Source organism: Castanea sativa, chromosome 12, assembly GCF_040712315.1.
Source record: "Castanea sativa cultivar Marrone di Chiusa Pesio chromosome 12, ASM4071231v1".
In the NCBI taxonomy this organism is placed as follows: Eukaryota; Viridiplantae; Streptophyta; class Magnoliopsida; order Fagales; family Fagaceae; genus Castanea; species Castanea sativa.
The window spans coordinates 9,802,344-9,814,378 of record NC_134024.1 but is presented as its reverse complement, the minus strand read 5'-3'; the positions used below and the strand labels follow the sequence as shown (position 1 = coordinate 9,814,378).

Below are 12,035 nucleotides of genomic sequence, written 5' to 3'. Positions count from 1 at the left end.
TTATGTGTATAAGAGTAAAGAAAAACAAAAGATTTTTTTCTTTGGCCGAGAGACATACACAAGAATTATTGTAATTGATTTGATAATAGTGTAATATTTAGAGTTTGTCCCGTGGTTTTTCCCTTCAAGAGAGAGAGTTTTCCTCGTAAATATTTTTGTTCTTGTGTGTGATTGTTATTTTGGATTGCTAATATTGTTGATAATATTATTTGGAACCCAACATATACTAGAGGTGGCAACATTTCTCCTAGCACAAATTTTACAGGATCAATGTTTATTGTAAATGTATTCATGTCAAAGTGGTTCAATATGTTTTAACACAATTAATAGATAGGTATATTTTAAGTTAACTTGCTCAATCCGCAATTAAACAAAAATGACCGAATTTATATAAGTAAATGTTATCTTTATCTATCATAAATTTTAAATCTAAATATAGTTAATTAATAAAAAGAATTTTGATTTTTATATTGAATTTCAAATATATATATGGATGTATGGATTCAGATCCTTTAGAGTTCTTAGGGTACTCTACCAGTAGAGTTCATTAAATCCTAACCACTCTTTAATGATTTAATGGTTTAGATTCTGCCATGTCAGCATTTCATTAATAATATTCTTAAAATAATAAAATAATGTTGTAAACAAAACAATTAAGATGATTGTTAATGAAATGCTGACATGGCAAAATCTAGACCATTAAATCATTAAAGAGTGGTTAGGATTTAATAAACTCTACTTGGTAGAGTACCTTAGGAACTCTAGAGGATCTGAATCCAACTAAATATATATATGTATATATATGTATGTATACACACACTACAATAATTAACTACAAGAAAAAAGATTTATTGTGACTAAAACTTTTGTTGCAATAAACACTTATATATTATAAGAAAACCTTAAGCTACAATATAAAGTTCTTTAAATCCTCACTATCCACTTAATATAAAATGTTAAGATTGTGTCACATCATGAATCTACTAACAAAAATAAAATTTTCCATAAAAAATTCAAAATCATTCGCGATTAAACCAAAAAGACAAAATTTGTCCCTCTCTCTCTTTCCCTACTAATATTCAAAGAAAATTCACGAAAACCTCAAGCCACCAAAACAAATCCATTGTCAGCTACCATTTCTTGTCAAACACTACCACCAAACCCATCAGCTCCAACCAAACTCCATAAACAAAATCGACCATCCATAGTTGATTCTATTGCCGAAGATCGGAAGTGGAAGAAGAAAGGAGGATTTTTGGGGTTTACAGTGAATATTTTGAACTTTTTATGGGAAATCTTTGTGTATCAGGGGAATTTTTGGGGTTTACAGTGAAAATTCAAGCTGCAGCTTTTAATCTGTTAAATGTTATACATTTTCTCAAAAAATAATAAACGGTATAAATTCAAATGTTCATTTCACTATTTTACCAGCCCCCATTATTGAGCTTTTCATAGAATCAATATGTTTGGTGGAATTGTTTTCACTGGAAGGTCAGCAGACACAACAAGTGATCACCCTGATACACAAAGATTACATCCAATTGTGGGGTTCAATATCAGGTGCAAAGTGATGGGGGCTTCCTTAAGAAAATCAGCGGAACTGAACTTCAATGAAGCAAAGAAAACCATGTGTAGCAGCAGTTTTATGGAATGACAGGAGGACTAAGCAACCAGCACAAGGATCTTAGGTTGCGTATACTTTCTTCTCAGCAAGAGCTCAGGCTTTTCAATGATATATCTCTTGCCTAAGAAGGAATTGCAAACAATTGATAAGTGAAAAATAAAATTTTGTAAATGTATGGAATAATATTCATGGTTCTTAAACTTTGCCTTCTTCACACTTCTAGCATGATTTGGTGGACAATTTGTGGCAAACAAAACCATCCAAGACAATATGAATGTTTTAACCACTGATGTTTGTGCACTGGCTTTTGATTACAAAGTAAAATTTGAACCATATGTGCTCTTAACTTTTAGATGGACATTCATGAGATTAAATCAACTAGGAAATGTGATTTATAATGATCAAAATTTGCAACTAAAAAAAACTGAAGTAATTGAAAATATGTACTAATTGAGAATAGATATCAAATCTTTGACCAACTTGTCAATATCTGACTGAAATTACAAAGTATCAGGCATAGATGCAACTTTCTTGCAAACGACAGGCATGAGTGGACATAGCCTTTCCCTTGGGGGTTACTTTTCAGCAAAGCACATATATACGGGCTGACAATCCTTGAAAAAGCCTACCCATTTTCATAAGTTTGCTTTCTTAACCCTAGTGGTATTTGACTTGGAAAAATGCAGTTATGCAATTCTCACGCACAGTTTATGATTTCCACATCTACCATTGCCACAATAGTCCTATGAAGTTATAATAATCCTTACAACAAGCTACATAATCAATTGAACAGGTACAGAATAACTAGCAAAAATCTGGGTATATGAAATGATATCTGCCATTGCTCACACGGTATCCCTAAGAAGTCAAGATCACCAAAACCATCTACATATTTACTTCATCACATATCCAAACAGGAATTGAAAACTTTGGCAAATAAATAGGGCCTTAGCCAGTGCAAATTGCAGGCATTATATCATTAGGAGAATGAGGACTGACGATCATGTAAAGGTCAAGGTGATGGCTGCAGTCAGAAAAAAAATCCACAATCTCAGAATCTAAGAACCGTGCAGTTTCCAAATCACCGTTTGGCTTCAAGGTTTATATTGTTTTTAACCAAGCAAAAGGCCCGAAGAAGCTGCTCACCAATAATCACCACATGAGCAAACACCATTCTTGAAATGGTGGAAACGATTAGTATCCCTGACAATTATTTCACGTTGAACTATCTTAGAGATGAGCTTGGCTGCAATATGGCAATCCCCACAAACACGGAGATTCTTGGTAATTCTAATTGGTGTCCCAGGCTCAGTGTTCAGAATAGCAAAGACAATAGCCAACTTCTCACTATGAACTGCCAGATGGCATTCCTTATCCTCCTCCTCCACATCATGTAGAGCAGAATCAGTCTCAGGAACATAACCTAATTCTTTCATCTTCCCCACCAATATGTCTAGCTCTTCATATATCTTCTCAGAATGCGGATGTGATTGGTCACCAGCAAGAAAGGTGTGAATCCGATCATTCAGCTCAACATTGCTTATGCCAGGAATTTTCTTAAGTCCTCTACCCTTCATCATTGATCGGATGGTTGTTACATCTTTCCATCTACCAGCCTTTGCATATATGTTGGATAACAAGACATAATAACCTGACTGCTCAGGAGCCAATTGAAAAAGGTGATCAGCAGCTAGAAGCCCAATATTCATGTTTGAGTACACCCGACAGGCACTCAGCAGAGCCCCCCAAACTCTCTCGTTAGGCTCTACTGGCATCTGCTTGATAAAACTATAGGCCTCATCTACTTGTCCAGAACGTCCCAATAAATCTACCATGCAAGCATAGTGTTCAATCCTTGGAATTATCCTATACTCCTCAGTCATTAATTTGAAGTAATATCGACCCTCCTCCAATAGTCCTGCATGGCTGCAAGCAGAAATAACTGAAACAAAGGCAATAGAATCCGGACTCAAACCTAAGTTTTGCATTTTTGCAAAAAGTGCCACAGCATCGCGACCTTGTCCATTAAGACCATATGCAGAGATCATTGACGTCCATGATACAACATCCCGGAACTTCATTCTGTCAAACATTTCCCTTGCATCTTGTAAACTTCCACACTTAGCATACATGTCAACCAAGGCATTCTCCAATAATAAATTTGGTCGTAGTTTCTTCCTCTCAACATATTCATGCATCCGCCTTCCTAATGATAGAGCTGAAAGATCCCCACAAGCAGGAAGAATACTAGCAATAGTGACTGCATCGGGTTCTATACTGTTTTTTTCCATCTGTAAATATAAATTAACCGCTTCAGCAGGCATTGAATTATTCACATACACTGCTATCATCACATTCCATGAAACCACACTCTTTTTGTCCAACTTCATGAAAATCTCCTTCACATACGAAACATTGTAAGAAGTAGTGTTAGTTACAGCCGGCAAGAGGCTAGCCATTGTACCAGCATCTGGTTTTAATCTCAATGCCTCCATCTCTTTACAAACCTCTAATGCATCATCAAACCGTGCATTTTGTGCATACCCAGCAGCCATTGAATTCCAGGAAACAACATCTCTACTTGGCATCTCATCAAGAACTTGACGAGCCTCCATTAAACAACCACATTTCCCATACATTGCAACTAGACCATTCCCGATAAACACATTCAAATCAAGTCCAACTTTAACAATAGCGCCATGAATTTGCAACCCAACATACAAATTTTCCAATCCGGAACATGCTTTCAACACACAAGGATATGTATAATTATCAGGCTCAAATCCCTGGCTAGCCATGGTTTTGAAAACAAGAAGAGCATCATGGTACAAATGGTTGTTTACATAGCTTCTGATCATGACATTAAAGAAAACAACGTTCTTCTCAGGAATTTCGTCGAATACGTGGCGTGTGATACCAGGTTCTCCACAGGCAGCATAAGCCCTCATGAGTTTGATGCCAATAGAAGGGTTTGAGCAGAGAGGTTGATCGACAACGATCTTAGAATGGAGTTTTTTTAAGGTTTTGATATCTGGGTATTGGTCCAATATATCACCACACAGTTCTTCAGTGAGAGTTGAGCTTTTCTGAGTGAGCTCGAGTTTTGGGGTTGACAAGACTAGGTTTTGAAGTTGCCTGGCAGTAGAAAAATGGCGGGAAAGAGGAGTGAATGATTTCATGAATGAGCGAAGAGTTTCGAAAATGAGGTTTGGGACTGATTTAGATATTACGAGTTTGATTCATGGCGTGTCTAAATTCTAAGGTCCATACTACCAGGCTACACCATCTTCAATTGGATTTCATAGCCTTGGTGTACCAGGCTACACTATCAGTCCGTAGTTCCCAGCAGTTAAATGGCTAGTCTTCTTACTTCTTAGTTCTTATCAAAATAAAAGAGAGAAGGTTATAGGATGTAAATTCTTTACCAATTTCATCAAAAAGCACTGTTCCTAATGGTAATGGACTACAATATTTTACTATTTTAAATGAATAATAAAAAAAAAAACTCAATAATTACAATGAAAAAGAGGGATCTGAATCATGCATTTTTCATTGGAAGTACCAATAGACTAGTAAAAAATTCTTAAAAATTGTAAAAAGTTGGAAGTACCAATATTTTACAAAATTCTTAAAAATTGTAAAAAATATTAATGGACTTGTTTAGGTTGAATTCCCACCAAATAAAAAAATTATTCACACCAACCCACCAAAAGAGATACGTTGTACATTTGTACATACATACATGTGGTTTCACCAATATAAAATACACAAATGTGGAGGAGCATCGCAGTTCACCCTCTTTCCATTTTATTTAATCAAGGGTCTAAAATACATTCATGTTAAGGTAATTTGGAAAAAAAAAAAATACAATGTTCGATTAATTTTACAAACAAACCAATAAAAATAAGATGAAAAAGGTACGAGTATATTAACTCTATTTCTCAACCACTTTTGGTTGAACTCTCAAGTAGGCTTCCCTTGTTAAATCCAGAAATGTATGGCAACTGGTTCTTAATGAGTCTTTTTAATGTTTTTACACAGTTTCAGATGAAAGTCACAAATCAGGTCAGCTTGAAGAAAATTTACTGGCTCATATCATTGGTCATCCTGAAACAATGCCTTAGAAACAGAACCACCCGATTGACTTCCAGAATCTTGGTAGTCTTTATCATCAATACTGCTTCCCCGTGGACAAGAACGTTTGTTCCGTGTCATAGGGGTCTCACATACCATGTTTGCTGTCATAGGAGTCTCACATACCATGTCGTAGCTTACCCTTCGCCGTTCCTTCCTTTTTGAAAGCTTCCGAAGAGGATCTGACTTTTGTTTTATCAACTTTTGCTGCTTAGGGGCCCAAACTCTCTGCAAATCAGGCATCCAACTTGTGAAAGATGAAAACCTCCGAGCCCTCTCTCTCCTCTTTTGGGCTTCCATTAATCTATGAGCATGATCCTCTTGTTTATTCCCCTGGGGGCTTCCATTGTCATTATGTGGCGGCTGAAGGGACTCAGCTTCCGCTGACACCTGTTCATTAGTTCTATAATTTTCACCAATCTCATCTCTCTCTGATTTTTCTCTCCAAGATTGATTGCTATCCTCGCTGTTGAGTAAACGATTAGGGGATTTATCCTCATCGGCAAACAGCAACAAATCCATTCTTGTATATATTCTATGAACGACATCTTCCAGGGTGTGACAATACCTGAAATTTTGGAAATCATACATTACTTTAGCCCTCTCCTTATTCTTTCAACCTTAAGTAATAATCAAATGCAGCACTTGTAAATTGAGACAATTAATGATAATATATCTAAAGGTCACTTTAAGAAAGCTGTTTATACAATTGGTATCAGGGCTCCATCCATTTCAAGGATCATATTAATAACATAAACATATCATTATGAGTGTCCTATTTTTATGCTATATTCAGTCAAACAAGAAATACATGACGATTAAGTGACCTATATCCTGGAAAGAAGCATCATGTAATAAGAAAGGAAGCCAGCTCCTACAATTTGGATTTCCGAACCCATTTTTTCCTTTCTTCTTTTGTTGGCAATCTTACTTAAGAATAGCGGGACATATTGTATAAGAATATGTTTCATGAAAGAATGATCAAATCCCATATATAGGTGGAAAAGCAAACACCTGAAATATGCATTTGGTATAGCTCCAAACAATAAAACAGTAAAGCTTATTCTAGGCTCCACAAAGAAGCTATGAATTTCTCTAAAGTATGGGTCACAGAATGTCAACACCATCATTTGAAATGAATTGATAGTAATTTTTAGACATATGTACCTGCTTTTTATTATCTTTCCTACATAATTATCAAGGCTCCAATCTCCAAAAAAGCCTCTCTCCAGATGGCACTGAATGGTCTCCAAAAGCAAGCAAATTTGTTTCACAAACTTTTGTTTCATAGACTCCCCAATGGTCGCTCCAACCTCTGATCGTATTATCTCCATCCGAAACAATATCTGCAATTCATATCTAGTTTTTATTAAGGAAAAAAAATGTTAAAACTATGAGAGCCAGATTGCTCACCTTAAACAACAAAATAAGTAGTGTATGGTGATGCAGAAATTAGTGAAAATGAAAAAGGATACTCTCTGACTATATCTTTTGAACCAAATCCAGTACATCCTGGACCAGATGCTTGAAAGGACAAATCATTATTTTTGTGCTTTGCCAAGTCCTTAGGCTCCCTTAGTAAAAGGTTTGTTAGTTCAGGAACTATTCTACCACAAGCATCATCAGATTTTACCACAGTAGTTTGACTTGCTGAAGGGGATTCAGTTTCATGCTTTTGATATAACCAATATATGGATGATTTCACAAGCCGCTCTGCCAAAGCCCCCAAGTCTACTCCTTCAAAATCAAGTCCTTGTTGGATCTTATTGGAAAGATTACTGAAAAAAGCTTCAGAAGTTTCTGACTGTAAATCAACAGCAGCTTCGTTGTGTATCCTAGAAGCCTCAGTCAAAGAGTTTTCTCCAGCTGAGGCGGATGAAGAGACTGGCCGTTCACTTTCTTGGTGCAGTGAAGTCAATCTATCATCTATTTGTGTTTCAATGTCCACATGCGGCTTGGACTTTTCCTGTAAAATTAGACTGGAACAACTAGATTTCTTTATCTGCTTCATCCAACATTTCAGAAATTTCAACTTCTTTGAGTTATAACTTTCCCTGGAAAAGTAGACCTCTCCCAAATCTAGCGCAGAGTGCTCAAATGCTGTCTTGCAGAATGCACTCCACGTGAGGTCTTGAAGCATATTTAATTTATTCTTATTCTTTTTCCTTGTACCATCTCCAACTGTTGCTGCCTTATTAGATGGTGAAGACCCAGGTTGAGAATCTATAAACCCATCAGAGCGCTTCAAATCTATATTGGGTTTGCAAATCTCATTGTCCATCTTCATAATAAATTGAGCCACGTTTGCTTCACCAGAATCATGTACCCTGTGGGGAGGATAGACTCCATCTTCTATAATAGAAAGGAGAGCTGAAGAAACTGTGAAAGGCTTGAGAATTCCCATATGTGAATCACCACTGCCATTTGAAAGAGACACTAATGCCCAGTAACCTTCCCTATAAAGAAAACTCAAAAGAATCTGCCAAATGGGTGTAGATTTTCTATGCACAAACTCACCCAATTCCATCGCTAGCATTTCAAGAACCCTATCTGCAAAAAAATCACCAGAACTTTCTTTCTGGTCATTCTTAGAGTCTCCAACAGATTCACAGACAAGAACTAAATTTTCAACTAAATGCCCAACAAATTTCCCACACTCAACGAATCTTTGCACAGCCTTAATATGGAGTTTTATTAGCCCATCACCAAAAAGTTCCCCAAATGAGTTCTTCCATTCACAACCCACTACATCTGGAGTAAACAGAAGATCTTTAGATCTATTCCTAGGTGACATCTTCAAATTGACCAGTTGAAGATCACAGCACTTGCATTCCAAAGACTTCCCACTTACATCCAATATCTCAAGACTCAACTGTGCATTAAGTGTCTTACGACTATCACTATAATCAAAAACCTTCGATGAAATTGCAATCTTTGGATAAATCAACCCAAAGGGAACAAGAGCAGAACCAAGAACAATCAAATCAGTCGAGCAAAACCCCCAACCCAAACTCCTAACCCCGCTAGCAAAAAACCCACATTTCAATTTAGATTCATCAATCTCAACCTTATTTTCAACCCCATCCAACTCATACCTAACATCCACCCAACTAAAGCGAATATCCCTACTAACATACGCATCATTCACATTCTCAAAAAACCCGCGAAATTTTTCACAAAAAGCATCCACATTTTCCAAACACTCATCTTCAACTCCCACATTCAAAAACTCAGACAGAGACTTTGTACACCTACAAACAGGCGAAAACAAAACAACCAAATTCGACCCAACAACAAGAGAATCATTATTCAAAAGCGTACCCGTTATGGAATCATCCACGACAGGATCCCACGCGTAATCATGGACCAGCTGGCGCATAGAAGCAGCAAGAAACGAAGCCCGGGACGACACAGGCAAAGAATCAAACAGTTGGTGTGCATAAAGTGTCGGCAATGAATTGAGCGCTTTGGAGAGGGAAAGGAGGGTGGTGGTGGCGTCATTGAAGGAGAGGGAAGACGTGGGGACAAAATGGTGTAGTTTGGAGGAGGAGAGGAGTGGAGAGAGAGAAGAGAAGAAGAATTTGAAGGAGAAGAGAGAGGAAGAGAGAGGAGGGAAAGAGAGGAAGGTGTTTGAGGAGGAAAGGAGAGAATTGAGGAACTGGGTTTGGTCAGAGAGGTGGAGAATTGGGTTTAGGTCAATGAGGAGGACTATGCGCTGGGTTTTGGTGTAGTCTGTGATTGGATCTTTTGGGTTTGGTGCCATTGGAGAAACAGCCACCGTGTGCGGTGGCTGAGGAAGGGGGAGAGAGGGGGGGGGGTGTGAGTTTGAACTTTAAACTGTTTGAATTGAAATTTATGGAATCAAAGGAAATGGAGAAGCAAAGGCAATAATGGCGTTTTCTGAAGCGCAATTAGATGAGAGACTGATACAGAAGAATCAAGAATGAGAGACTGTTTAGGCGGGAAACCGTAGATTTCAGTCAAAAGTCGATTTTGTCCCTGAGTATTTTATAATCCTAACTATATTTATATTATATGATTTCTATTCAATTTGAATTTGTCATTGAAAATAAATAAACTTAATTTTTTTTAAATGTCTCAACTCTCAAGTGATTATTTTTTGTTAAATGAAAAAAAAAATAGTAAATAAGACTTATAAGTGTTAGTGTCAAACACTTCTTAAAATGTTTGATTATTTTCTAACCATGTATAATAGATACAATATAATAAATTTTTCTAAATTAAGTTTTTTTTATTTTTTATTTAAATTTTGAAACTTTTTTTAAAGGAAATATAATGCATTTTACATTCAACTAATAATATAAGAAGAGATTTTTTTTATTTGTAAATAATGAATTGTGTGGTTGGAATTTGTTTCTAATACTTCTTACAAATTTTGCATCTTTTATACTTTTTTGAATGGCATAAAGTAGAAGCATATATAAGTAAATTTGTCACTTATATTAGGAAAAAAAATACAAGACTTTAATAACATATAACATAAAGGAAAAAAAAAATTACCAACATTATGCTGAGAATGTGACATAGTTGTCAATGAAATAGCTTATTTTTTACACAAATCTCTCCTCCTAAAACATAAACAAAATAGACCAAAAAGTGTATTGAATTGAGTGAAGTGGACTGAGCAGGTCCTAATAGACCAAGTGGACCTAAATGCATTAAAATGTTGGATTCAGATCCTCTAGAATTCCTAGGGTACTCTACCAAGTAGAGTTCATTAAATCCTAACCACTCTTTAATGATTTAATGGTTTAGATTCTGTCATGTCAGCATTTCATTAACAATCATCTTAATTGTTTTGTTTACAACATTATTTTATTATTTTAAGAATATTATTAATGAAATGCTGACATGGCAGAATCTAAACCATTAAATCATTAAAGAGTGGTTAGAATTTAATGAACTCTACTGGTAGAGTACCCTAAGAACTCTAGAGGATCTGAATCCTAAAATGTTACGTTGATAAGGCTCACACAAAGCTAGTGCTTTGACTTTAAGATATTATAGCGATTTCATTTTAGGTTTGTATTTAAAATGAGGTTCTCTCTTAAATTGGGGTCTTGTGTTATCTAACCTTAAATTATTATTATTATTATTTTCTATGATATGATAGTTGGAGGGGGATTGAATCTAGAATTATCATCAAAACACCAAAAAATGCCAATTAAGCTGGTGAATATTTGGTATGTATAGTAATAATATAGGAACAAAGTTTTTATCCAAATTAATTTGGAGAGAGTCCCTTCAAATTCCCACTAAAAAATTAGCATGACTACATATTTCGAAAATTTAACAATTAGATTATATGTTTCTTTATGTTTTTAACATGCATATCAAATTTCATTCAAATCATATATTAATTACTATTGGATCCATAAATGTATTTTTATGTATAATTTAAAACTACAAAAACCTGAAATTTAGACATTTGATTAATGATATAGTTATTAATTTTTTTATTTTCTTGAAATTTTGTAAGCATGGAGGATATAATAAGAAAATGCAATCTAATGGTGGATTTTTCAAAATTCACATCCAATAAAAAAAATGTATAAGAGGAGTTTGAAATGTTTTCCTACAAATTAGTGTTACGGGTGTTTGCAGTGCAATTCAATACAGTTTTGAGTCATTTTTAACACCATACTTTGCATTGCAGTTTGGTCAAAATTATAACCATACCGGACTATAATTTTGCGGTCGTATGTGCAGTGCAATGTATTGGGTGCAATTTGGTTGATTTTGGGTTGGTATATTTTTTAAGTTATCATGGCCAATTACTAGTTTACTATTAATAACCATGACTATATGAGAATAAGTTTTTTTTATAAAAATATACCTTATGTAACAAAAAAATTAACACAAATATATATATATATATATATATATATATATATATATATATATATATAAATGAATAATTCATAACAGTAAACTTTACATAATTACACATGTTAAACATATATAACTTGTAACCCAAAAATGCTTAACAAGCAACAACCATAAGATCCATAATAGGATATTATATACATTGCCAGTTGTGCTTCGTGAGTGAGAGGGTATTGGGAGGAAGAGTAAGAGAGTGGGATGGAGAAGTGAACGGGGTTTTGAATTTTTTATTTTATATTCAACCAAAAAAAAATTGATTTAATGTGAAATTGGAACACGCGGTCTACTTACTTCATATAATATTAAATTATATATATATATATATGTATTTAATGATATATATGAGTGCGTGTAATTTTTTTATCATAAA

The 12,035-nt window shown here is 35.0% G+C and overlaps 2 protein-coding genes across 2 annotated transcripts; both read right to left on the bottom strand.

The window, feature by feature from the left end:
• Nucleotides 1–2,109: 2,109 nt before the first annotated feature.
• On the bottom strand, nucleotides 2,110–4,980 carry LOC142619187 (putative pentatricopeptide repeat-containing protein At3g49142). The gene has a single exon (XM_075792264.1). The coding sequence runs from the start codon at nucleotides 4,801–4,803 to the stop codon at nucleotides 2,767–2,769; it is 2,037 nt and encodes a 678-aa protein (XP_075648379.1). The 5' UTR covers nucleotides 4,804–4,980; the 3' UTR covers nucleotides 2,110–2,766.
• Nucleotides 4,981–5,398: 418 nt separating this feature from the next.
• On the bottom strand, nucleotides 5,399–9,663 carry LOC142618857 (uncharacterized). The gene is made up of 3 exons (XM_075791891.1): nucleotides 7,234–9,663; nucleotides 6,926–7,117; nucleotides 5,399–6,326 (listed from the first exon to the last, which is right to left on the bottom strand). The coding sequence occupies exons 1-3, from the start codon at nucleotides 9,519–9,521 to the stop codon at nucleotides 5,720–5,722; spliced, it is 3,087 nt and encodes a 1,028-aa protein (XP_075648006.1). The 5' UTR covers nucleotides 9,522–9,663; the 3' UTR covers nucleotides 5,399–5,719.
• Between the last annotated feature and the right edge of the window lie 2,372 nt (nucleotides 9,664–12,035).

What these genes read in the sequence shown, in the direction of transcription:
- LOC142619187 (XM_075792264.1), bottom strand. Translation starts at nt 4,803, where the DNA reads ATGAAATCATTCACTCCTCTTTCCCGCCATTTTTCTACTGCCAGGCAA.
- LOC142618857 (XM_075791891.1), bottom strand. Translation starts at nt 9,521, where the DNA reads ATGGCACCAAACCCAAAAGATCCAATCACAGACTACACCAAAACCCAG. An exon ending in TCAAAAGATATAGTCAGAGA is followed by an intron (nt 7,118 to 7,233) that starts GTATCCTTTTTC and finishes AATAAAAACTAG; the next exon opens with ATATGAATTGCAGATATTGT. An exon ending in GGAAAGATAATAAAAAGCAG is followed by an intron (nt 6,327 to 6,925) that starts GTACATATGTCT and finishes CCAAAATTTCAG; the next exon opens with GTATTGTCACACCCTGGAAG.